Here is a 27,336-nt window from a genome sequence, read left to right as displayed (position 1 = left end):
TCTGGCTTCTCTTCCAGAGGTCCTGAGTTCAGTTCCCAGCAACCACATGGTGACTCACAGTCATCTGTCATGGGATCCGATGCCCTCTTCTGGCACTCAGGTGTACATGCAGACAGCATTCATAAATCTTGAAAGAAAATGGAAACATGCCAAAATCTACGAGCTCCAACAACAGAGAGGTAAGAATGATCTGACATATACAACCAATAAACCTATCACATTAACGGAAGGACGGGCAGAAAGGCTGTACGACAATCTTGACATCAGATAAAGGAAGAGTCCATGGCTTTCTGTGACAGTGCATGTCTGCAATCCCAGCCCTCAGGAGGCAGAGGCAGGTGGGCCTCTGTAAGTTTGAGGCCAGCCTGTCCTACATATTTTTCTTTTAAAGATTTATTTATTTTATTTATATGTGTTTTCAGACACACCAGAAGAGGGCATCAGATCACTTACAGATGGCTGTGAGCCACCATGTAGTTGATGAGAATTGAACTCAGGACCTCTGGGAGAGCAGCCAGTGCTCTTAACCACAGAACCATCTCTCCAGCCTTCCTACATACTTTTATAATTTAGTTAGTGGGTTCTGAGAAGGCTAGGCTGACTCCATGACAGGCTTCAGATTGGCAGGTAAGGAGACTAAGCCTAAATCTGTTTCCGAGAACTAGGCATTTCCAGGCAAGTCCTCAGAAGCTGCCCCACCTGCCACCTGGCCTGAGGCTAGGACAGGGTCAGCAGCAGTTTCTAGACTTCCTCAGCTTCTTCCTCAGCCAACAGTTCCAGATCTCCCCAGCAAGTTTCCAGCCCTCACACCCTGGTAATGGAATGTCTGAAGAGACGGACCCAACAGATTAACACAGAGGTCACCTCCCCCGGAATCCCCTAACATGCTTTAAATCAAGCCTGCGAGCTCACTCGGGGGTCTCTCTACTCAGGTGATGGGAGACCCCAGCATGCTGGACTTTGCAGAATAAATCACTCTGTGTTTACAAACTATTTGAGTCCGGGGTGTCATTCTTCAGCGAATCATAAACCCATACAGGTTCTAGTAAAAAGAAAAGAAAGAAAAAGAAAGGAAGGGAGAGAGAGGGAGAGGGAGAGGGAGAGGGAGAGGGAGAGGGAGAGGGAGAGGGAGAGAGAGAGAGAGAGAGAGAGAGAGAGAGAGAGAGAGAGAGAGAGAGAGAGAGGGAGGAAGGAAAGAACAGGATAGCAGGATAGGCACAGAAGGGACACATTTCACAGCAAAGGCTGTGGATACTGAATGGGAAAAAGCTGAGGGCAGTTCTTAGGTGGGGAGCAAGATAAGGATGCCAGCTGCACACTCTTACACTCAGCCATGCTTCCCGTCCTAGACAGAACGGTTCAACAGGAGAAGAAATCAAGGGCAACCAAACCGCACAGCTACATGGCCCTGCCATACAGAGAGCTCTTCTGTTTGCTTTGTTTCAAGACGAAGTTTCTCTGTGCAGCCCTGGCTGTCCTGGAACTCACCCTGTAGACCAGGCTGACTTTGAACTCAGAGATCCACCTGCCTCTGCCTCCTTGAGTGCTGGATCTTAAGGTGTGCATCACCACGCTCAGCTGATAGCCTGAGCTTTAAAACAAGGTAGTTTTTGTGTTTATGTGTTTCAGCATTTGGTCTGCTTGTGTGTCTGCACCAGATGTGTGCTTGGTGCCTGTAGAAGACATAATAGCGGACCTGATCACATTATGGTTTGAATGGCAATGCCTCCCACCCCCACCCCACCCCACTGTAGGCTCATAGGGGGTGGTGGTATTTGATTAGCAGGTGTGGCCCTGTTGGAGGAAACGTGTCACTGGGAGTGGGCTCTAAGGTTTCAGAAGCCCATGCCTGGCCCAGCCCAGAGTTTCATTTCTTTCTTCCTGCCTGTGGATCTGGATGGAGAATCTTGGCTCCTTGTCCAGTCCCATGTCAGCTTACGTGCAGTCATGGTTTCCGCCAGGATGATATTGCACTAAGACTCTGCGACTGTAAGCCAGCCCCAGTTAACTGTTTGCCTTTCTAAGAGCTGCCTTGGTGGGCTAGAGAGATGGCTCAGTGGTTAAAAGTGCTGACTGGGGGTTGGGGATTTAGCTCAGTGGTAGAGCGCTTGCCTAGGAAGCGCAAGGCCCTGGGTTCAGTCCCCAGCTCCGGAAAAAAAAAAAAAAAAAAAAAAAAAAAGCACTGACTGTTCTTCCAGAGGTCCTGAGTTCAAATCCCAGCAACCACATGGTGGCTCACAACCATCTGTAATGAGATCTGATGCCCTCTTCTGGTGTGTCTGAAGACAGCTACAGTGTACTTGTATATAATGAAAAATAAATCTTTAAAAAAAAAAAAAAGAGCTGCCTTGGGCATGGTGTCTCCTCACAGCACTGGATCAGGGACTAAAGCAGATCCCCTCCCCTGCAACTACGGTGAGCTGCCATGTGAGGGCTGGGGCTTGAACCTGGGTTCTCTGGAAGAGCGGCCAGAGCAGACCATTGAGCCACCTCCCCAGTCCCTATTTAAGAAAGTTTTAAGGTTCGACTAATAAATAAATACCTACCAAAACTGATAAAAGAAAAAAATGATGTAAGAATTTAGTAATGCTGCCAAGCACAAAATCAACATTTTAAAAATGAGTGTAAGCTAGGCCTGGCACTGCAAACCACACGCCCAGCTACAGGAGGCTAAGGCAGGGTGCTAACAAATCCAGGGCCTGTCTGGACTATAGGGTAAGTTTAAGGATAGTCTGGCCAAATTAGTGAGTTTATGTTGCAAAATAAAAAAGCCAAAAGACGGCTGGTGATGCAGCCCAGTACTTAAGCATTTTCCTATGATGCCTGAGGTCCTCGGGTCAACCAGTGGTACAGTGAAAAGAAAAAGGGACAGCCAAAGGAAGCTGGGCACCGTGGTCTGTGCTGCAGACTCAGCTGCCTGGACGCATCACTTGGGCTCACAAGTTCAAACCTGGGGAATACACCGAGACCAGCTCAAAAACAAAAGCAACCAATCAAACAAAAATTCCAGGATCGTTAGTATGTATTGACAACAAATTGGCAGAAAAACAAAGAAAACGTCCCACCCCTAATGGATATAAACAGTAACGTGCTCAGGAATACACTGGAGGAGGAACGTGATTACGAACCACTGATGGAACAGATGGAAGACGGAAGAACATGAGCCGGTGTCCGTGGGTTGACTGAAGGAATATTCTATTATATGAACGACTTCACTACCTAAGGTAACCCGACCAATTCAATATAATTCCTATCAAAATACTAAATGCCATTCTTCACAGAACTAGAAATAAAAACCAAGTACCACAATCTGTATGGAGTCACAGAATATCCTTGCAGCGCTGAGATCAATGGCGGACCTTCTGTATTCTGGAGGAGCACTCTACCAAGGAAATGTCCTCTCACACCCACCCCAGCAACTGTGGGCAAAAGGAACAAAACTGGAAGACTTAAAGAACCAGACTGCAGATACGGTCTACACAGCTGTAGCGCTGGCGTACAACTGATTCAGACTGAGACTGAAGTGGAAACCGATAATCAACTATGATGGTCAACTGAAGGATGCCGGGGAGAAGGACGGTCTGCTAAACGGCGCCTGCAAAACTGGACAGCCACATGTAGAAATATGACGCTAGACTCCTGCCTTTTACGACATAGAAATGGATCAAAGATTTAAATCTAGGTTTTGAAACCAGGAAACTAGAAGACGAAAATGCAGGGTGGACTTGATTCTAATGACTCCCTAGGAGCAGAAGCAACCAAAGAAGAACTATACAAATGGGGCCAGAGCAAAGTAAGAAGCACACACACAATGTGCAGGCAGAACAGTGCAAGAGCAGGTCCTCCGGGGGACAGAGGCCAGGCGCATGGGCAGCTCAACCCCTAACACCCTGAGGTACCTCTTTCAAAAAAGCAAATGACACAAATCTAGGGGATATGAGTCAAGCCACATGGAGGAACCATTCCTCCCTGGCCTGTGGTTCAAGGACAAACACCAGCAAACATTCACAAGACGTGATAGATGGTTGGGAATAGAAGTTAGCATAGCCATTGTGGAGTTGCCTCAACAAACTGAAACAGAGCCGCCATCTGACCTAGCAAAGGCCATTCTGTGATGTACCCAAAGGAGCCATGCACACATGCGTGTTTACTGTGACACTGTTTCAGGAGGCAAGACAGGATGTCAACTGTGGGATCCACTGAAACCCCCAGAATGGACACGGGCAACGTGGTACACAATTAGTAGTCTCTATTAGTGACCGTAAAATGTTAAATTCGTTTGTTAATAGCACAGGGTAACTGGAGGACACCACATTAAGTGAACGGCACAGAACACCAAGGCTGCATGTTCCAAGGGCAAGAACGTGGTGCCCACAGCTGGCTTCTCAGAACCTACAGGAAAACTAGTAGTCACGAGAAGAAGCCAAGCTGGAAAGATAACGGGTGCCAGGACAGTTAGAGAAGAGCTAAGTCCCAACGTCCTGTAGCCTCAGGATGGCCAGTTCACAATTGTTACAGATTTCAAAATACCTACAAAGACAAAACGATGTTTAGGGACACGGAAGACTAAGTGCCTTGCCTAGGTTGCTACATATCGTATACATACGTCCACATTGTATACATCACACTGTCCTCAATAAATGCTGTAATTACTATGTGCCAATTAAAGAGAAAACAATGTAAACAAACAAACCAAAATACTCTTAATCCTTGAGAGCGGCTCAGGCTTCTTCTTATTGCTTTAGAAACTAGCAAATAAAAGGATCCCCTAAACAAAATCCACACAAAGCTGGAGAGACGGATCAAGGTACTCTTCCAAAGGTCCTGAGTCAGACTCGCAGCTCCCACACAGTAACTCCCAGCCCTGTAAGTCCAGTACTGGGGGACCTGATTCCTTTTGGTCTCCTCAGATACAACACACAACACCCATATATATAAAATAGGATTGGGGGTGTGTGTGTGAAAAAAAAAATCAAATACAGACAGAATGCAGATCTGCAGTCCCCTGTCCACGGGGTGGGAGTGGGACTTGGCAGTAATGGGGCAAAAGTACCTGGAAGACAGCGGGACCACTTTAACACCTGCGTGTGAAATGGTTGTACGCCTGTACACATTTATTAGACAATTATTAAAACTTCCACTAATGACAGATGATCTCAGGGTATATAAATTGTGTCTCAATGAAACTCTAAAAGAGGAAAAATATCTAACTTGAAGTTGGAGGCCTAAGAGTAGGGCTAAGGGGAAGGGGGAGGGGGAGGGAATGGAGCTTATGGACAGGAAACCGGGAAGGGGAATAACGTTTGAAATGTAAGTAAAGGGGTTGGGGATTTAGCTCAGTGGTAGAGCGCTTGCCTAGCAAACACAAGGCCCTGGGTTCGGTCCCCAGCTCCGAAAAAAAAAAAAAAAAAAGAAAAAAAAAACTTAACACTTAATACTGTAGATATAAATAACTTTATATTAAAAAAAAAGAAATGGGGGCTGGGGATTTAGCTCAGTGGTAGAGCGCTTACCTAGGAAGCGCAAGGCCCTGGGTTCGGTCCCCAGCTCCAAAAAAAAAAAGAAATGTAAGTAAAGAAATATATCTAATAAAACTTTTAAAAAAAGAGTAGATCTAAGGTTATTCTCTTTATAAGATACATTGCTTTTTATTGGTATTAAATTAAAATTAAGAGAATTCAGTATCTGACTTAATAAATAAGAGAAAAGTATTTTTTAAAAAAATCAGATAATTACCAAGAAAGTGGGGATGAAGGGGTAGTGAACAGAAACAGTCAGAAGAAGGGGGTGTGACCCCCAGATACGGGAGAGGAAAAGAACCAGTCAGAAACCACAGGAGACTATTACAGAGTGACACTGCATGGGCCACTATGCGAGGACGACACAGATCATTACAAAGTGCTTGGCCCAGCTGAACCCACTTCATGGGCACACAGGTCACCTCATCTGATTATTTCTGAAATCCAGGCATATCCATCCTCGTCACAGGATGACGGCAGGAGAACCCCACGGACTGCCTTCAGGAAAGAACCCTGAGTGTCTGGGTCTGGTGAAAGGATGCTGCAAGAGGAAGGGCTGGTGAACGGAGAAAGACACGGAGAGAGAGGCAGAGGCAGAGCAGTGGCTCCGAGGAGCCTCTGGCAGAGACTTTTTCAAACTGGTAAGGCTCCCAAGACAGAAATCACTGCAGCCCATGCTGAGCTCCACCTGGGCTCTGGCCTGTGTGAAGTGGGCAGGACACAATCTACCATGCCCTTATGACAGGCGCCAGGCTCCACACAGTTCTGAGCCTTCTCTTTTTTTTTTTTCTTTTTCTTTTTTTTTTTTTTTTTTTTCGGAGCTGGGGACCGAACCCAGGGCCTTGTGCTTGCTAGGCAAGCGCTCTACCACTGAGCTAAATCCCCAACCCAGTTCTGAGCCTTCTCAACCCCACACCACACCTCTCCCATTTGGCCTCCTGGGGGCAGTGCAAAAAGACTCACTCCACTCAATGCCCCGATGTTACATCCTGATGGGCAGTGACAGGGATTCACACTTGGTTGGTGCCATACCCTACATCCACAGAATGGCCACCCACCTACTAGCAAATGAAGGAAGAGAGCCTTCACTGGCCCCTCCCCAGGCACATCTGCATGGAGTTCTGCTCCGCACTGGCCCTGGGAGGGCATTGGGAATACACTCTAAAGGAGGCCGACTTCCAGCTCTCTCCACACTCAGTCAAGATTAATTATAAACCATCCATCATTACAAACTTCAGGTATGACAGACTCGGACAGCCACTCTGTATTGGTTTTAGATCTCAGAATATGTAAAGACCATCAGAGGGTCACATCTGACCACAGTCCTCGAACCATTCTCCTTGTCAAAGTCTTATGACCTCAACACCAATGCCTCCTGGAGGAAACATAAGAGTTTAATGGTCCTCTGGGGAAAGAGGTGGCTGTGCCAAGGGGAGCAGTTCCAAGTAAAGAGCCCTAGGCCACGGCTGGTCACAAGAAAGGGACTGAGCTGGCTGGCCACGGTTAAAGAAGCAAGCCGTGCCTGGACTCTCGCGATGGCCTGGACTAACCCCTTCTAAAGGCCAGAGTTGTGAGGCAAGCCAGAGAACCACGGAAAGAGACGCAGCTGCTCACTTACAGCCTTCAGGGTTTTGAGTTTTCCTTACTGTCTTACAGTAGTGTGCTTGTAATGTATGTACCCATTAGACTTTTATTCTCCAAAGCTCTGGAATGAAAACTATTAGTGCAGTAAAGCAAGTGGCACTCAATCCAACCAAAAACCGAATCAGGAGAAAACAAAACTAAACTGGATCATTAAAGTAAGGAGCAGGCAGGACTGGAAACAGCCTCTCTCCCTCAGCCACAAGCGAAAATTACCTTTTAAAGATGGGAGCTTTTGCAGTTCTCTGTTATTGCTGGCATTAAATCGTGAAGAATTCTGCCGTTTGTCTTTCTTCACAGGGACGGGCTGAGGGACTGGTACTTTTATTTTAGATGTCGAAGACTGGACAGATGCGAGGCTGTTTTTCCGGCTGGCTATCTGTTCTCAAAAGAAAAAGAAATGAATGTGGGAAATGGATTATTTAAAATGACTGCTAATACAACATAACTGAAATGTAGAAAATATACACACACGCACGTGTGCACAGCGGGGTGGGGGGTGCACTCGGGCACACATGTACACACACACGCACGCATGCATGCACGCATGCATGCATGCACGCACACGTGCACTGCTCTGGGGCAGTGTTCTTCTTACCTCTTAACTGGAGCTGCTCGAGGTTGAGCCTTAAGTCCCATCGTCAGCAACCCTGGACTACAAGAATCAGGCACCTGACTATTTATGTCCCCTGAAGACCTTTGAGTTCTTTTGTTTGGGGACAGTCTTACTTGGTAGCTCAGGCTGGCCTTGAATGCACTGCATAACAGAGGCTAATCTCCAACTAGTGGTGATCCTTCTGCCTCAGCCTCTTGAATGCTGATTGCAAATGTAAGCCATCTGCCCGGTTTCTTCTAAAATGTTACCATGATGTGGCAGGCTAGGTAATGACTGCCACAAAAATGGTCACACCCTAATCCCTAGGACATGTGGACATGTCATCTTTTGTAGATATGAATTAAGTCAAGGTCTGCAGAGGGAAGACCTCACTATGGAGATGGACGGTGTCAGCACAGCACTCCTCATGAGGGAGGGTGGTGTGATACGGAAGGCAAAGAGATAACGGAACCTCGGGTCCAGAGTCAGGGAGACAGGAGGCTCAATGTGACTACACACATTGTGGCTTGAACACAGAGGAGGGGCTGTGAGCTAAGACATACCACCCTGGGCCTTCCCTGGGATTGTAAGATCTGAGAGCATGCACTCCTACAACCACTGCACAGAGGCGAGAGAGAACATCTCCAGTGACAGCCGGTTCTCACACGGTCATTACTCTGTCTGCAGGTTCCTTCCCTGAGCCTAAAACTGGCTTCTCTTTGCGTACACCTTCTGATGATATGATAGTCACCAGGGCTAGACAACTTCCTTGTGGCCAGCTACAACATGGCCAGTGAGCTATCCCTGTGAGGAGAGGAGATTGAAGGAACACACAGCAAAACCCCTGGAGGCCCTTGTCACCCACAGAGGTCCAATGGCTATCTCACCACAAGCAGACCTGTGGAGCTCGTGGGCTCTGGGCCCCCACTCGGAGGGGTTTCTGTGTATGACCAGCTGACCCAGGACACTGTGGCTTTCCTGCTACCACTGTCTAGAAAGGACAGGCACCATCTACACCAGTGAAGGCAACACAGACACACCCTGTTCGCTGCACCCTACCCGCCCCAAACAGTGGAACCTGAATCTGTACAGATGTCCTTTCAAATGGCTGTCAGTGGGGCTGAAATGGGTAGAAGGTGACAGAGGAGGAGGAAGACACACACTACCCACCTCTGGCTTCCATGCACCCACATGCACAGACAAGCACATCTGTACACACATGTGCACATCCTTACCCCGACACATGCACTGAAAGGTCAACAAGCTCCAACCTGAAGCTACAGACCCTTACCCCCTCCCATCATGACGCAGGGCCATGGAGACCAGCCACCCCAACACGAACCCGACTTCTCTGCTGCCATCCTTGGAACGTGTGCTTGCTAAGCAGTGAAGGCCTGCTTTGTTTTTACCATGCTGCTTAGGAACATTTGGACAGGCTGTCCCAAATGTGCCCAAAGTAGCAGAGCCCTGACCTGAGAGTGGGGGTCGGTGCCCTCCCACAGTCTGTGGCTCTGGACTTTCTCTCTGATCTCCATGTCTGGAATGGCTTGATCTTGATCTCTAGGGTGCTGGGGCGGAAGTGTGTGAACCTTTAAGGGCTGGGGCCTAGCAGGAAGTTTTTCTATCCTGGACTGAAAGGTGGTAAGTCACACACAGTCCCGCCATTGCCACCTGCCATTCTGTCCTCGCCAGAACTGAGTCACCCCCAGAGCTGTGAGCTAAATGACATTTCCCTTTGTAAGCAGCTATGCTTGGAGTTTATTACTGTGACAGACAACTCATAAAGAATCTCTCACTCTGGGGTTGGGGATTTAGCTCAGTGGTAGAGCGCTTGCCTAGCAAGCGCAAGGCCCTGGGTTCGGTCCCCAGCTCCAAAAAAAAGCAAAAAAAAAAAAAAAAAAAGAATCTCTCACTCTTACATCTGGCACAAACTAAAATAAAAAATAAAAAGAAATAAAAGGCTCGCCTGTGGGCTGGTGAGGGTGATCAGTGGGTAAAGATGCTCGCCACCAAGCTTGACCACCTAGGTAATCCCTGGGACCCAAATGGTGGAAGGAGAGGACTTCCACAAATTGCCCTCTGAACGCCACGTGTGCACTGTAACCTCCATGTATGTGTGTGTACACATGTACATAGAAATACATGAACAGAGTAAGAGGTTTAAAAAGGAGGCTCCACCTACAACTCCTCCCTTCATGGAGCCCTTCCCTCAAGTCAAGACTTATGTGTTGGCTTCCCTGGGCTGCTCCTTCAAAAGCTGGAGATGTGGCGCCATAAAAGCACTTGCTACTCTTACAAAGGACATGGGTTCGGTTCCCAGTTCCCACACTGGGCAGGTCACATAGCCTGGAATTCCAGCTCCAGGGGATCCGATGCCTTTGGCCTCCAAGAGTACCTACACTCTCGCACGCACAGCACATGTACACACATGTGCACACACACACCCACACACACAATTTAAAATGATAAAACTTAAAAGCCCTGGGATTTACTGCATGGACTCAAGGACAGTCCCACAGTGTTCCTGGCTCCCATGCCTGCACTGCAGACTGCTCCGACCTCCACCTCCCACAGTCTACACTGTCCAATCCAGGACCTCACAGACAAGGACCTTGAAGAACCACAGTAGGAAGACAACCGGAAGCAGCTTCGAGGCTGCTTCATGCCCAGCGAGGAAACAAACTGCATCTTACGGAACCAAGATAAGACTGGGATGCTCTGGTTAGCCCACAACACAGAATTCAATCACACCCAGAGGCTGGCCGGCCTCCCTGCTGGGAAACAAGCCCAGATAAGGTTTCCATGTCTAGGAACCTCTGTTGACACCAAGCCATCAGCTCCCCTCCATTGAACGCTGCTGAGCTTGCCTGCCTTTCCAGAGCCTTTACCCACCAGGAGACAGAAAACTTCCAGAGAGAAAATCTGGCCACTGCTCTGTTGTTTACTCAGTGACACAGCTTCTTCTAGTTTCATGGTGGTTACGTTCTGCTTCCAGGCCTGGCCCACCACCATGTCTCCTCCTGCAACTCCTCCAGGTCCTCACCTGACACGCTGTTTACTCCCCATGGCACCTCCACGGCCTGCCTTCCCATGTCACGGCATAATATGCCTGAGCACTCTTGGCCCAGAATGCTACAATTTTACACTCTGTCAATGCTAAGGGCCCATCTTTCTCCCTGGAGGACAAGGCCTACACAGCACTCTTGTCGGTTTTGTGAGGGTCTCAGGTTTTGTGAGTGGCCAGCCAGGAAGAGCTTTTCTGAAGAAAGGTGCTCACCTCCATTCTGCACCCCCTGCCGTGGCCTTGGCATGGCTGCGGGTCATTCACCCGGAGAGGGACAGGTAGACATGAGACTAGAAAGGCACAGGGACCTGCCAAGGCAGTGTGAGCTCCCAGCCTGGATGAGAAGCGGACCTGACATGGACGAGAGCTCCAAATGAGGTGAAGCCTGAAGTCATGTGGTGTAGCAGTGACGGGGCAGGCCTCTCTCTCTTTCTAAAAGACACTCTGGCTCTGTGGGCTCCAGCCCTGAGAAGGCTCTGGCTTCAACTACAAAGAAGAAATTCAGAGACTAGCTTGGGCGGAAAGCAGCAGCTAAGTGTGGAAAACAGTGTCAGACTATTGGCAAAACCACTAGGACTGGAGAATGAGGCAGGTGTGTGGGGTTGGGGGTGGAGAAGGGACCAAGGGACAGAGAAAGCCTCCCTTCTGGCTGAAGGAGACAGGTGAAGAGTGGCAATTGGCCTGTAAGGTAAAGCAGGAAGTTCAATGTCACTGCACTATCTGAGGGCCTATGCGATGATCCCATTACACTAGGGAAGAAGAGGCCAAAGTTCCCTCCCAGCTTCTTCTAGAATGTATTCTAATTTCTTTTCTTAAGAATAAGACTCGGGGGTGCTGGAGAGGTGGCTTAGTGGTTGAGAGCACAGAGTACTCTTCCAGAGGTCCTGAGTTCAATTCCCAGCAACCACATGGTGGCTCACAACCATCTGCAATGGGGTGTGATGGCCTCTTCTGTCCCGCAGGCATACATGCAAATAAAATATTCATATACATAAGTAAATAATTTCAAAGAGTGACACAGCAGCTAATTCTTTGTCTTATCTTTTTGCTCCTATCCTGTCTATTGCCTATCCATCCTACCCTGCCCATGTTACCTTCCTGTGTCCTAAGCCAGACACACACTAGACCCCCAGGAAGTGCACTGGGACTGCTCATGCGACACCGGAAGTCAACAGTGCCTAAGTGAGTTGCCCACGCCACGGGAATGACCACCTGGCTGATGAAGACAAACAGGCAAGGAGGGAGCAGCGGCTCCAACAAGGGGGCTGAGCACAGTGGCGAGGGGAGTGTGGCCTCATAGAAGGTGTCTTCCAGGACAGATGGACAGCTGCAATGCCCTCGCCTGCAGGACAGCAGTCGCGGCTGGGTGAGGCTGGTCTTGAGCAGCATGGGAGAAGTGAGCAGAGCTCAGATGGAGCGGGGACCGTGAGCAGCTGCAGCAGTCATCATCTGGCTGGACGGAGAGGAAGGGAAAGGGCAGCTGCGTCCAGGATGGAAAGGCTGACTGTGCCTGGTGCTGGTGGGACAGGGCCCACAGGGAGGAAGCCACAGCCGAGAGAATAGCTGAGCGGAACCTAGACCTGGTGCTGAGGAAGAGGGAGAGGGCGGGTTAAGGCGCGGATGCCAACCATGTGGGTAAACAGTATGAGATCTGCCAAGAGCCACTTGGAAATGGAGAAGCAGCAAGAACCAAGGTCTAAGGAGATGGGGGAGGCCAAAAGGTCACCACACGAAAGGCAAAAGCAAGGAGCCCTGAGAAATAAGTGACTCTAGACAAGTATTACACCTTAACGGCCAAGCCACCTCGCTCACAGTCATTCCTGGAACAAGTGCTGCCCACACAGAATCTCCCTGCAGCCTCCAGCCGGATAGCCCATTCCTCTCCTTCAAGTTCTCTAACAGTTCCTGTGTGGTCACTGAGAATAACACAGCTGGGGCCCTTCCCGCTGGGGCCCATAAGTGAAAGGTTCAGATGCGGGGAACGTCCGTCCAGCAGCACTAGTGGAGCCAAGCTTCAGCCGCACCCGGTCAGATGCCCCACTTCTGGGTGATATCAACCTGCCTGGATCCTCCATCCTTGCAGTCTACATTGAGCAACTCTGCCTTCCAGCATCTTCCAAAACTACCCCTTTCTACAGCTGTGTGGAAGACTGTACAAGCTGCTGTCACCCAAGCGCCAGAGACAAGCAATTAGCACTTGACACATAGTTGAAGAAGTGCTTTTTGCCTCCCCAAAAGGGCCAGCCTGAAGCCGGTCAAATTTCCAGTCTAACCACAATGCCCTTAAGAGACAAACTAGAAAGGGAATCAGTTAACCAGCAACAGGGCAGCAATCAGCAGAGCAGACTGCAGGAGTCGGGTTTGGCCGCAGAGGGTGTGGCCGCAGAGGGTTGCCCCAGCAGCAGGCAGGAAAGCTTTGTGGTTGGGGCTATGCTGTGCACTGTAGGAACTTTACAGCATCCTGGCTTCACCCACCTCAAACAAGCAATCCTATCTTGGATTGAGACAAGAATGTCACCAGCATTACTGAATGTCCCCTGAGTGGGGTAGCAGGGTAAAATCACCTTCGATTCAGAATCACATCTTTCAAAAAACATGTGACTAATTTGATTTAACTAACAGCTAAACTGTAAGGGAGAAACAAGAAAGGAGCTCACGGGAGGAGAAAGGGGGATGCAGTAAGAACCAAGAGCAGCCAGGGGCTTAGCATCCCCTGCACTGAAGCTGGCAACCGGGGTGGCTGTCTCCTGCTGACTCTCAGGGCCACACCCGCCTCCTGGGTCTGCTTAAGAGTCTCCAGCCATAGGAACCACGCAGGAACTGGCAAATAGGATTACAGATAAAGTTTCTACACAGTGAAGGAATCAGTCAACACAGGGAAGAGATACCCCATAAAAAGAGAGAAGGGGGGTTGGGGATTTAGCTCAGTGGTAGAGCGCTTGCCTAGCAAGCGCAAGGCCCTGGGTTCAGTCCCCAGCTCCGAAAAAAAGAAAAGGAAAAAAAAAAAAAGAGAGAGGGGGACAGGTCTGCCAGGTGGTCAGCTGATGGAAGGTTACTATCCAGAATACATGGGGAATATGAAATCAAAGGCAGATGATCTGATTAGGAATGGCCAGGTGATCTCAACAGACTCACCTTAAAACACAAATGGCCGACAAATATGTGAAAATACCTGGCGTTATTAATAATCAAAGAAATGTTGATTAAAAGTACAAGCTGCTGCTTCACCTCAGAACTGTGAACACATACACGCATATATACACATACAAATAAACATGTAAATGTACAAAAGTAAACACATGTATGCAGACACACATCAAAGCTAGTGAAGATGTGGAGGAAAAGAAATCTGCACGCTGCTGGTTGAGATGTAAGTTAGCACTATTATGTAGAACAGAATTGTGGTTCCTCACTACACTAAAAATAGCTCTACCATATGATTCAGCTATCTCACTTCTGGTTCTGTATCCAAAGGAAGTCAAACCAGCACAGCCCAGGTGCCCGCACGCTCAGGTTTCCTGCAGCGCCATCGATAACCCAGGATCTGCCCGGGTGCTCAGCAACAGACGCACCCTGGAATATTATTCAGCCGTAAATAAATAAAATACCACCATTTATGACAACAAGGAGGGAGCTGGGGGGACACCAGAGAAGCCTGCACACTCTGTGTCGTGTGTGGCCTGAGTGGAGGAGACTGCTCACCAGAGGAGAGGAAGCAGGATGCTGTCTCTGCAGTCACTGTGTGCACATACCGTGAGCAAGGGTCTGAGCCCTGTTAACACTTCTGTTTACGTGTGCAAACGCGTGTTAGTGCAAAGGGCTCTTATTCCAAAACACACACTTGGCTCTGACTGGTGTCAGAGCGATCTGAGAAGGGGAAGGAGGGGGCGCCACGTGAAAAGACTGGCAGTACTCTGGTGATGTTAAAGTCAGGCGACAGGACACAGACATCAAAACTTCCCCTTCAGTCCTACGCATAAGAACGTAATTCCTAACAGAAGATTCAGATGTCTGTCTGCTTTAATCCCGGTACCTCAAGACGAGACTAGAGTGTAAGACTCCTCTTTCCCCTCTGCATCCTGCGACCAAATCAGGCACACCAGGCCACTCTTAGATTCTCAACTGTCCCCTGAACGGGGTGCTACGTCAGTGCCTGCTCCCTGTATGTGAAATGCCTTGTCTCCCATTCCCACTTCCACCCCTAACCAAAGCTTCTCAAACACCAGACCTTGGATACTGGCTCAGGACTGCGCCGGTCATCTTCTCCCCCTCCTCACTCCCACAGCCAGGATGCCACACCCTTCGCACTCTTAGGTTCGTCCCTTCGCCAATCAGCTATCTGCAGAGATGCTGAACTTCTGAGTGCCTTCCTCCACTCTACCACAAACTCTCGCTGCACAACTCCCATGCCCACCTCCATGAAACTACTTGTATGCACACACCGCACACGCCTGCACACACGCTCACTGTGTTCCAGCAATGCCAAGCAGTTTGCTTCCCTGACCCAAGCTATTTTTGCACGTCTGTTAACATCTTTTAAGACACAATTTTAATCAAATAGTGTGATCTGACCGACATCCTGGTAAGTCAGACAAAACTAATGAGCAAGACTACCCCGCAACAAATACAGGCAGACGATGGACAGGGTTAAGGAGACACATGGGAAAGTAAGAGGGTGAGTCCTCAGCCCTGAGCACAGTAAAAACTAATTCAAAATGGATCAAAGACCAAAGTACAACAAGAAAAACCATAAAACTCTTAGAACCGCAGAGAGACATTTCATTGCCTTGGATTCGACAGCGAGATGCTAACTATGATGAAAACCTCAACAAAACCAGATAAATTGGATTTCATTAAAAATGTTTTTGTACATAAAAAGCATTATGAAAAAGTAAAAGGCAATGATAAAGACAAAATATTTGTTAATTACATATCTGAGGACAGTCTACTAGTAGCCAAAAACTTTTCCTGGTAACTCAAGAGGAAGGCTACCCTCAAATGGCAACAGGCACCAGAAAGGTTCTCCACCTCAGCAGCCACCAGCGTCAGCACAGGCGCGGGGGGGGGGGGGGGGGGGAGCGAGCGAGAGAGTGTGTGCTCGTGTTGGGGGTGGGGTGGAGCTGGAACTCCTCAGTAAGTGAACTGCACCACCGCCATGTGATCCAGCAATCTCACCCCTGGAAGATATCCACAAGGACTCAAACGGGCACAGCTCTGCCTACAACAGCCAGAAGGTGGAAGCCAGCTGGGCGCACTCAGCAGATACAGTCACTTGTGTTACAGCTTTAGGATGAAGTGGGATTCAGGTGGAGAGGACGGCATGGGTATGAAGCCAGGGTGGACCCACCAAGTGCAGGCTAGTGGCGGCCAGGCTTTGGGGAGGGTAACAAACAGGTGGCTGTGAGCTTCCTGGAGCTCCAGCTGGGGGGAACATTCTGGAAGGAGGTGGCAGTGAACGAAGCTTCTCTGCCCTCTAGCATCCTTGCCCCTTCTGGGTCTGCTGCTACAAACATCCATGGTTTGGGGAGCCCCAGCACAGCCTATCGCTGACATAGGCTAGACAGTGAGAAGCAGCAGGGGCTTCTGCAGATCAGGAGCTCACTCATGAGCTGAAAGTGAGACAAGTCTTAGAGTTGACCGTTGTCTAGAAGTGTGTGCTGTTTGCTGCCTGGCTTGGGGAAGTTCTCAGACTCGGTTCTTCCCTTTGGTCACTGCCCTGGATTGGAGACCATGGCAGGTGTGCCTTGGTCCAATCGCTCAGCCACACCAGAGACCCCAAGGAGTTCCCTTGGCCTTCTTGCATTTGACATACTAGTCTCTAACACAGCGCTGCCTATCAAATTCAAATCAAGGCTTTCCCGAGAGTTCTGAGTGCAAACTGTGGCCCCACTACCTGCATCTCCGGAGAACCTTGGGCAGCTTCAGGATGATCTAAGATACCCTGAGGCCCAGAGCAGCTATCTTTCTGACCTTTTCAGGGCCCAAGCACTTGGATTCTGGATCCTTTGAGGGGGCAGTTCTTGAGAGGAGGGAAAGTAGAACTATCAGTCGCCATGAGGAGCAGGGGCAATGATTCACCCAGGCAGGCCCATGTTGACTTGTATTATTACCACAGCGGGTATGGGGCCAATGGTCACTCTTCCCAACAGCTACTAGGCATGGTGGCACAGGCTTCTGCAGAGGAACAATATAGATATCAAGGAAGGGTGTACAGTTTCTAACAGGCGAGGTCTCATCCAAAGTCCAGCTGTCACTTCTCTTCCCATAACCCCCTGTGCAGCAGGCAGCGTTCCCCTCCTCCATGTGGAGTGAAAAAATTCTGGGCAAAGAGACATGGCTGCTTGTTAGTCTCTGTACTTTAGAAGTATTCATTCAACCCGAAAAATAAGCAACTGGCTTGGTGACAAAGCCTCGCTCCTAAGCGTCTGACCATATAAGGGATTACGACATGGAACAAACAGCACTTTTCCTTCATTCAAACTCTGAAGCTCTGAAGATTCACGACTGTGCATAAGAGGCCTCTTGTGCCATAGAGCAGGGCCAAGCCATTGAGATCACCAGGGTTTCACGATGGTGACCAGACTCAAACATGAAGGACGCTCCTTGTCGTGAGCTGACCAGGGTTGGTTTCAGATGGGAGTCCAGGGCTGCTGACATAACCAACCACTCACAACTTTCTCTGAGTGGCCAGTCGCATGGACCCACCCTAGACCAGGGACAGCAAGCCCTATCCCAGGGCCACGCGACCCTGCCTCCACCTCCTCTGTGAGAGGCAGTTTTGTTAGAAGGCAGCACCCGTTTATGCACCATTGTCTAAGGCTTCTCTCTCCTACAATAGCACAGTAGGTGGCTGTGACAAACTATACAAATATTTTAGTCCCATAAAGCCTAGGACAGTTATATCTAGCCCTTCGCAGAAAATTTAATTTTCTAGGCCACCACTTCCTGCTGAGAGGTAGAAACAGAGAGGAAGGAGAGTTTTCTGATCAGTGTTGACCACAGATTTGAGCAAACCAGTCAGGTTCCCAGTGGTAGGAAAGGAATTACAGAGCTGTGACCTCCAGTACACTAAGGGTCATGTGTCATAGGTGTCTCTGGGCCATGTGTTATGGTTCTCCACAGACGCATCTTCAACCAGGAAGCTAAGAGGAAGGGATGAGACCTGGCTCCAGGGACCCACAGAGGTGGGGATCTGGAATCTGTCACACCCCGTGCTATGCATGGTCACCTTCTCCCCCTCTGCAAACCCACCCACCAGTCATCTGCCCTCACTTTCCTGCTCCAAATGCCCCGACAGCTGCCCCCCCACCCCTGGATGAGGGTCCCATCTCAATGTCAAATCCTTGGCAAGACTGTACCTGACCACCTAAAGCAAACTGAGTGTGTAGCGAGAAGGATGCATTTCCGTACTGTTTTAATAAAAAGAGAAACTTTTTCCAGTGCTGACGGTTAAACCCAGGATCTAATGCACAGCAGGCATACAAGCACTCTGTACTAACACCCCAGCCTTCATATTATAAACGCGGATGCTTTGACCTGTAAAAATGTAGACATACATGACACCGTCTGTAAGAATGACTGTGACGGGGTTGGGGATTTAGCTCAGTGGTAGAGCGCTTGCCTAGGAAGCTCAAGGCCCTGGGTTCGGTCCCCAGCTCCGAAAAAAAGAACCAAAAAAAAAAAAAGAATGACTGTGACGCCGTGTGCCTTCTCTTGGCTCTCTCAAGGTCTCTCCCCTAAGAAAATGGAGTCTTCCTCATGTACTGTCAGTGACCAAGAGGTGAATGTAGCCCCTTCCCACCTCACCAAGGTGCTCTCTCTTGTGTTTTCTCTTCTCTTGCCCATTTGTCTCCTCTTTCTGTTTAAATTTTTCATCTGAAACTTGATGATTTGTATTATTAAAGAGAACGAATGAAGCTAAATTACAATACTCACTACATTCACTCATGTTGGAAGTGGTTGTGTAAAATACTGTCTGGTTGTGTGTCAGTTCTCCCTCATGGGACTCTCTCAGACACTATACATATTCTACTTTGGTGGTTACCAGCCACATGGGGCCACTGTGCACTTGAAATGTGGCTAACCCAAGGACCTGACTTTAAGTGTCATTGTTATTACGTTAGATGGAAATGAAATCACTCGCTTGATGTGGCCAACTTCTGAGCTCCTCCCTGGACAAAACTAACATCTGTTGCCACAGCAATGCCTGTAGGCCATACAGTGTGGGAAACTCATCTATCAATGTCACGTTTCTCAACAAAAAGATAAAGGACAGCTCTGTGCATCCAGGGAAGGCATTTAGCTCCTCCCTGGAGTTTAAACTCCAGGCTTGTTCTCTGACTCCCCCAGGTGGGGAAACAGAATGCTGTGGCCTGGGAAGCAGCACTTCTCAGGAGAGGCTGCTCTTGAACCTGCTAAGAACTGCTCCTAGCCGAGAAAGTAAGGATAGTTCAGCCTGGCCCAGGGTGCCCTCGCCTTCTGGGAAACACTAGGCTCTTCTCATCACTGAAACTTTCAGGGGAGGTGTCTTGTGCTCAAGAAGACACCCTGTGACCCACGCCAGTGGCTGGGCAGTTAGCTGGCGACCAGTTAGCTCCTTTACAAGGGCGGGGAAACTTCTGCACTGTCCTGTGGTTGACCACAAGCCTGTGCTTCCTCTGCGGCTACCTGTGCCTCCATGTTTAGGCTACTTCTCCCATCTCTTCCCCTACCTGTCTCACAGACCTGGTCCTGTCTGCTTAGGAGTCCTTACCCAAAGCAGTAGCTGGCTCTTGCTAAGAGATGGGCCCTACCTAGGCCCCTCCATTCAACACCAACTAAGGGGAATCGGCAAGAAACTCCCAAGCTCGCAGACTGTCCACAGGCAGCAGGAACATCCGCCACACCTCAGAGCCAGTGCTTATGTTCTAAACAGGTCAGGACTGCATCAGTCTTTTTATCCCCACAATCCTCAGCACCATGCTCACTCACACAGGGCCAAAGATGGCCAGGCCAGAACCCATCCATTTGTCTGTCTGTCTGTCCGTCCGTCTGTTTGTCCAACCACTTATCATCTCTCTGTTTATCACCTATGACTACCTTGCAAAATACAGTAAAAACATATCCTCCCAAGAAGCAGTCCCCAAATGAATGTAATTAGGAACAAAAACCACATTTTGGTGGAAAAATTCCACTCTGAAATGCTTTAAATAAAAACAGACTTGATAGATACATTTACTATTGACCTTTTTAAGTAAAATCTATAATTACTCTTTTTTCAACTAAAAAACTTCTATTACTTAGAACGTTCATGAAACAGCAGAAGAAGTCCTATGTCCCAGGTGTGGCACGTGCCTATCATCTTGACATTTGAGAAGCCCATGTAAGAGGGTAGCCTGGGCTACAAGGTAAGACTCTGTCTCAGACATAAACAAAAAGGAAAGTCCTAACCGCCACATCATCTGAGCTAGTATGACATCATTTACTTAAAAATCAATAATATTGAATGAAAGCTCTGCGGTGAAATTCCTTTCGGGATCCCAAACAGTAAAACAAATAATAATCAAAGGTTATTCATAACTTACACTAGCAGAAGGGTAAGCACTCTGACCTGAAGCCCTCTCCTTCTTCCGGCACTATTTATTAAGTGCGGAGGACTGGCCTCGAGGCCTCTGCACTCCCTAGGTACACACTCCACAACTGGGCAAAATTCCCAACCTTGTAAGCACTTTTTAAATCCATCGAGCAAGTATTTCTCCATAGATAGCAGGGCCTAACACACACGGAGAGCACAAAGACGGATCATGGATCTTGTTAACTAGCTGGTCTCAAAGGACTCACCTAGTAAGGCGAGCAAGTCACAGGACTCAAAGCAGTGTGTCACAGACAAGGGAGAACAAATTATTACTAAGAAAAGAAAAGAAGAGGAATACAGTTTAAGGAAGGAAAAGCTTCCCCTGAGCTGGACAGACGGCCTTATTCCCAGCGCTCACACGGCAGCTCACGACCTCCTGGAATTCCAGCTCTGGCCACCCTCTTCTGGCCTCTGTGGGCACCAGGCACACACAGTACACACAAATACTCATGCACATAAATAAAATTAAATCATTAAGAAGTAATCAAACCTGTTGTTAAATTTCAACAGATTAACTTGAGTTGGCGCGAAGAAAACTTGAAGGCCTCCATCACTGTTTTTGAAAGACAGGAATGGTATTCTTTCTTAGAATTGTCTTATATTCTTGTGTGCATGTGTGCCAGAGGCCAACTTTTAGGAGTCGATTCTTTTCTACCACATGGGTCCCAGGGACTGAACTTGCGTTCTGAGGATTGGCGGCGGTCCTCAGAAGGGTATTCTCAGATAGCTGCCCTTAAAGCATGACTGGAGCTGCTACGAGGGATCCAGGAAGCCAAACTGTTTTCACAGTGTCTTAAAAGGGGCTTAAGGAATTCCTTTAAGTCTTGCAGTGTGAAGATTTGAGTTATACATGTGCTATCAAGATGGGCTGACTGTAGAACCAAGCAGCTAAAGAAATCTGGAAAAACCTAAAGCAATTCTGTCTCTGTCTGTCTGTCTGTCTGTCTATCATCTATCTGTCTACCTACCTATCTGTGTAATGTATGTGAGTTCACTGTCGCTGTCTTCAGACACACCAGAAGAGGAAACTGGATCCCATTACAGATGGTTGTGAGCCACCATGTGGTTGCTGGGATTTGAACTCAGGACCTCTGGAAGAGCAGTCGGTGCTCTTAACCGCTGAACCATCTCTCCAGCCCCACTTAGCAATGCCCCTCTTTTCAGGGAATTTTTTAAAAATTTATTTTCACACAAATGCTATTTTTGTTAACATGTAATGAGTATTACTGCTATTATTAGCCGAACTGATGAATACTTAAAAATTTTCAGTTTTAATTTCTAATATGAAAGCTATGGGTAAGAGAGCTGTAACCACCTACATACAATCTGTTTGGGTTCTCGCCGCCTTTGAGGCGTGTAAAGGGCCCTTCCCTTTTGTCTGAGCCCTGCTGCTCAACATGGAAGCATACCCAGGGAGAGAGCGCCAGCCGCACTCTGGAGGCAATCTGCACACTCTGTAGAGCGTCTTTTCAGTGCAGGGCTCAGCAGGGGTGACCTGTCCTCTGGGGACATTCAGCAGTGCTCCTGGCATTTACTAGGTAAGGTCAAGGATAACACAGAGCCCCAGAAGAGCCTCTCACAAAGCGCCTGGCAAGATCTGGCCAGCATAGGCCCCAGCTCTCTCACCTATCAGCTTACATTTGGGTGAGTGGGAGTCAGAGGAAAAGCAGCTTACGGAAGACCCAGGTGCTTCTGAGGCCCAGAGGCGGCCAACCCAGGGCAGCCATTTCCCAACAACTCCGTGCTCTCCGTCTGAGGCTGCACCATCGCTCTATGCCCCTGAGCACTGGGCCTAAGGTCTTAGAAGAGCCAGCCGATGCATGGATAGAAGCTCTGACCCTCCCACAGGGGACGTCAGGTAAGTCACCATGTTGCTGTTTCCAAACCGCTCCCACAGTCTTCTTCCAGCTTAATCAAGAAAGGTGTCTGCTTCACAGGCCGTGAAGAGAAGGCTCCAAATTAATTTTGAAAGATATTTTCATAAAAATTTTACCTATGATCACATGTAATGGCTGTTATTAGATTAATAACTTCTATGAATTTTAGTTTAACTTACAGAAAAATATTATTTTGCCCGCCAACTTAACATAACCCCTGGCAAGCCTCAGCCATACTATGCCTTCCTCCGAGGCACCAGTGGGTAGTGGCAATGAAAGGCAAGGGGACGGAATCCTCATAAAGGTAAACAGTGTCAGCGTGAGAGACCAAGTCTGAGGGAGGACTGCTCCGGCTTCCTTCCAAGCTCCAAGCTCCGAATGTTACATAAGAGATGCTGAAAAGGCTTTCAAATAAAACTGAGCCCAGCATGTGAAACACACAGAAGGAAAACAAGACCTTTAATGTGCCCCAAAACAAATCACTTTATAAAAATCATCAACACCTTTAGAAACGTCCACTTTGGACAAAGTACACAGATTTTTTAAAACATGACGAGACAGGGTTGGGGATTTAGCTCAGTGGTAGAGAGCTTGCCTAGGAAGCACAAGGCCCTGGGTTCGGTCCCCAGCTCTGAAAAAAAGAACCAAAAAAAAAACATGACGAGACAAGGCGGCAACGCCGTCCAATGGCCTGGCCCTGCAAAATACCTGCCTGGATCTCAGCGTAATTTAAGATTTTTAATATTCATAAAAATGTGCCTAGTCATGTTCCCCTGAATCTGAACCATAATTTGCTCTCTCTGTCCATCTCCACGTTTTCCAACTTCAGGTGGCCCGTGGGTCAGCTGTGGCCTATCAGTTAAAGACACACACACACTACAAAACAAACCTGCATCTGGCACTGGACAGAAGTATTTATATTCAGGACACACGGGAATGAGCAACAGGTCGGACTTTAACATACTCTACTTGACAGAGAAGAAAAGGAGAGAAATGTACGAACGTCACTGAAGAAATTTCTAGAACGAAGCAAGAACTGTCCAGCAGCAGTAACAACCTTTAACAGTAGCTGCAACTACACTACCAGATCTATGCTGCTGTCTATCTTACAGGGCAAAATGTCTTAGGAAAAGTCGGGCCCAATCTGTCCCAGGCAGTTAAAATGGCCACCCGACATCTTTACCTCACTAAGCTGTCTTAGAGATGAGGAAACCTGTTTCACGAGGCGAGTGAGCGCCTCACTCCTGGCAGGCAGGAATCCCCATTTGCTCCCAGCCTGGGATACCTTCCCGTGTCTCACACTGTCTTTCACTCCAGTACTTTTCCTTCCTATTTAAAAAAAAAAAAAAAAAAAAGCCCACATGCTAGCCAAAAAGTGTTCTTTGATGTAACCCGCTCAATGCCTTGTCTCTCGTGAGGCCAGCCAAAAATCCACTGTAGGGACTCTCCGTGTCCTGGACAGTGGCATGTTAAGTCAGTCACCGGCTAACCTCTGCGATTACTCCCCAAGCCTTTGGGCAGCTCATCCACGGCTGCACACCTGCCCTGTTCACCTCTTCAGGCTGTAAAGCTGGAGGGGGAAAATCGTCTAGGCTCTGAGCTGCCTTCACTGGGCATCGTGAACAACTGCTGCTTGTAAAGGGGAGGCCATGTTAGAAGGGCTCAAGGAGCAGCAGTGGGAATATCAAACCCATTTACACCATTCAGGTTAAAACATCCCAGAGTAATCGGAGGAGAGAAGCCTGTGCAGTAATGACTTAATTCACTGGCTGAGTCAATCACACTAAGTGGGTGGGACCAGCAGGGAAGAACAGAGCCAAAGGCTGAGGGGAGGAGCCGGTGATCAGAAAGTAAGAGTAACTCAGAGGTCAAGGTAGCTACAGCGCCTTCATCTGCACTCCCGGGAAATAATCTAAACAGTGATCTGCTAAGGGTCAAGCTTAGCGAGTCACGTCACCTCAGGCATCCTTCTGAGAAAGGGGTGAGGCGCCCAACATCTCAGTGTTTTTCAGTGCTCATTCTGAGCTCTGGGACTCCAGCTCTTAGACAGTAGCACTAGAAAAGATACAGAAAGACAACTGGGGCATCACACCGGGCACTGCAGGCCACACTCCGGAGCCCTACACAGCTGACAGTAAAATCCCCAAGACCTTGACAGACACAGCAGTGGTGTGGACATCTTTCTACTGGGATGGGTTTTCTGTTTTTGTTTTGGATTCAAACCTAACCTAATCATCTACCCTATCCTTACAGCAAGGTCCTTTGGCTAAACTAGGGAGAAATGAACATACATGTTGACATCCTCTGTGTCCTCCAACAGCAGCAGGACACCGGTATGTTTGAGCGAGGAAGCTTTGGGGCACAGTAAGAAGTTTTAGCCGTCCTAATGACAGGACAACAAGGCACACAGTGTATATCTACCACGCAAAGCAACTACGTGTGCTGTGAACATCGCTGAAGGGATGGCTGTGGAAGGCAGTCAGACACTAGCGTGCCACAGGAAAGACACCATGATCTGCAGTACAGAAAGGGCAGGTGAAGACCGACACAGACAATCCTATCTCCTGGTATTTCAGGAACCTTTTGGATTTCTGCTTTCGGCTCTAGGGAGGGCAACAGATTTGCTAGGATGAACCACCTGCTGCAGAGGAGGGAGGCTTAGAACACACCAAATGGGGGGAGGGAGGGACAACCTGAAGCTAAAATAACCCCTGCAGATTATTGACAGTTAGCTGTGTTTCTCCGGGCAGAATTTAACTCATTCTAATGTGGCTCTCAGGAAGAGGACGCCTAACATCCACAAATTAAAAATGTGGTGGGGTTGGGGATTTAGCTCAGTGGTAGAGCGCTTGCCTAGGAAGCGCAAGGCCCTGGGTTCGGTCCCCAGCTCCGGAAAAAAAAAGAACCATTAAAAAAAAAAAAAAAAGTCTGTGGTAAGATCTCAAAGATCCAGCTCTGGAGAAGGGAGACTTGAGGAGCAGCTTCTAGGCCCCCTTACACTAAAACCTGGGCCTTGTGGCTTGGGCGCTCTAGTTCCAAGACAATGAGATACAAAACAAAGCTAAATAAATAAATAGGCTGCCCTGCAAATCCCCCAAAGGCACAACTCCATTAAGGATCACAAATTCCACCAAATGACCCAAGGACCCAAGGTGTTATTCCAGATATTCTTGAAATAAGCCAAAGTCAGGAAGCAAGAAAAGTCGAGAATTCACCAATGAGGATGGGAGAGCTGGAGGGAAAGGAAATAGAAGACTTTAAGTACCCGTATTCGAGCTATCACAACACATTCACACTTCTTAGTTGAAAAGGACCGGCCACCAGCAGAAGAGAGAAGCTTGCCCCAGGACACCAACCAGCTCAAGAGGCTGAGCGAAGCAAGGACTGTGGAAGAGTCATTGAGAAACAGAAAAGGAATGAGGGGGCGGACCCTAAAGCTAGAGACTCCGTATGAGACCAGTTCACTGGGAGGGCCTGAGCTCCGTTAGAAGCCACGAGAAACTGTTTTTAAAATGTCAGCACACTTTAATGAAAGTGGATAAAGATAACTAACTCATATGAGAAGAAAGACTTCAGAAAGTCTTACACACTTTAGGAGACTTTGGTTTTTATTACCCTCTCTGTTAGACCCTAGATTAAAATCTGCTCCAGAAAAACAGAGAGTATTACAGTGGTTACCTCTGCTTCTGCTGTATCTTGTCCTTCTTTTGAACCTTTTCCACTTTTCACCGGTTTTGGTGGTTCCTGGAAATCATCACAAAAAAAGCAAAACAAAAAAACAAAAACAAACAACAACAACAACAACAAAAATCCAATTAGCGTTCTCAGTATTTGGACCGCTAAGCATCAGCTCAAATGCAGTTTCCAAACAGATACCTATCACCGAGAGCTTCTGATGGCTTTAATACGCCAGCAGCAAACTACATCATATTGAGTACCAGGAGCCTTCAAATTCCGTTTCTCTTCATGTCTGTGTTGGGGGTGGGGGCGAGGTGAAAACTCCAGGTAGGGACTGATAAACCCAGTGCTCTCCGCCCATCCCCTTCTCCCCTCCCACCCTTAAACCTCCAAGTGAGGGTTTCTGGGGCGAGTCCTGAACGCTCCAGCACCCCAGCCCCCGCCACGCAGAGCACTGCACGGAGCATCCGCCGCCACCCAGAGCGACCGCGGCACCTCAGCGCCACCTCAGAGCCTGGGCGGCCTCCCCAGCTCCATGCAATCCTGCCAGCGCCCTGGGCCCGCCCGCGAGCCTGGACGACCTGCCGTCTGCCCCTACCCGACGACGCGGGCATCCCCGACCCGGTCCCAGAGCCCCCCGCCCCGACTCACTTTCTCCTTCTTGTTTTTATTCGGCATGGCTGGTGCGGGCCGCCGCCGCCGCCGCCCCTGCCGCCGCCCGCCGCCACTGCCGCTGCAGCAGCAGAAGCGCCCCCGGCCCGGCCGTCGCGCCGCCCCGGCCGCCGCCGCCGCCGCTGCAGCCGCCGCCCGGGGACTGAGTCGCTCGTCCGCTCTCGCTTCCCCTTTTCCAGGCTCCCAGAGGCTGCGGCAGCCGCGGCGGCGGCGGCGGCGGCGGCAGCGGCGGCGGCGTCTCTCCGCCCCTCTCCCGGCAGGCCCCGCCCCCGCCCCAGGCCCCGCCCCGCGCCGGCCCCACGCTGCCCTCTCCCCGCCTCGCCGCCCTCAACGACGCCACGCCATTGGCCGATACGGCCCCACGTGCCCTAACGCTCCGCAGCGTCGCCCCGCCCACTGCGCGGCCCGTCCCCACCCCCTCGGTGCGGACCGTCTCGTGTGCGGCCGCGCTGCCCGGGTCTTAAAGGTTTTGGTGGAGCCACTAGGGAGCGAGCTATTGGGGGAGAGGGATGTGTGTGAGTACGACGGAGGTGATAAAGTCACGGCCGCTGAGCCGGGACGGGGAGGGAAACACGACAGTGAGGAGCGGAAATGCACATGTGAAATGTATGGCAACTATTCTGCAGCCGTCCAGGCACGAAAAGCTCTGTCCTGTAAGCCTGGTCGCGACGACGCTC

At 49.2% G+C, this 27,336-nt stretch overlaps 1 protein-coding gene across 7 annotated transcripts in view; it reads right to left on the bottom strand.

Annotated features, from left to right (window-relative positions):
- Ppp2r5c (protein phosphatase 2, regulatory subunit B', gamma) overlaps positions 1-26,900 on the bottom strand; it is a 135,453-nt gene extending 108,553 nt beyond the window's left edge. For 3 of the 7 annotated variants that reach the window (NM_001415126.1, NM_001415125.1, NM_001415127.1), the window contains 3 exon segments: positions 7,377-7,539; positions 25,988-26,053; positions 26,639-26,803. In NM_001415126.1, the coding sequence (NP_001402055.1) occupies positions 7,377-7,539; positions 25,988-26,053; positions 26,639-26,665 (256 nt within the window). In that variant the 5' untranslated portion in view covers positions 26,666-26,803. 7 annotated transcript variants of the gene reach the window in all.
- Positions 26,901-27,336: the final 436 nt, after the last annotated feature.

Source organism: Rattus norvegicus, chromosome 6, assembly GCF_021556685.1.
Source record: "Rattus norvegicus strain SHRSP/BbbUtx chromosome 6, alternate assembly SHRSP_T2T, whole genome shotgun sequence".
Classification (NCBI taxonomy): Eukaryota; Metazoa; Chordata; class Mammalia; order Rodentia; family Muridae; genus Rattus; species Rattus norvegicus.
This window is presented reverse-complemented; position numbering and strand designations above follow the sequence as displayed.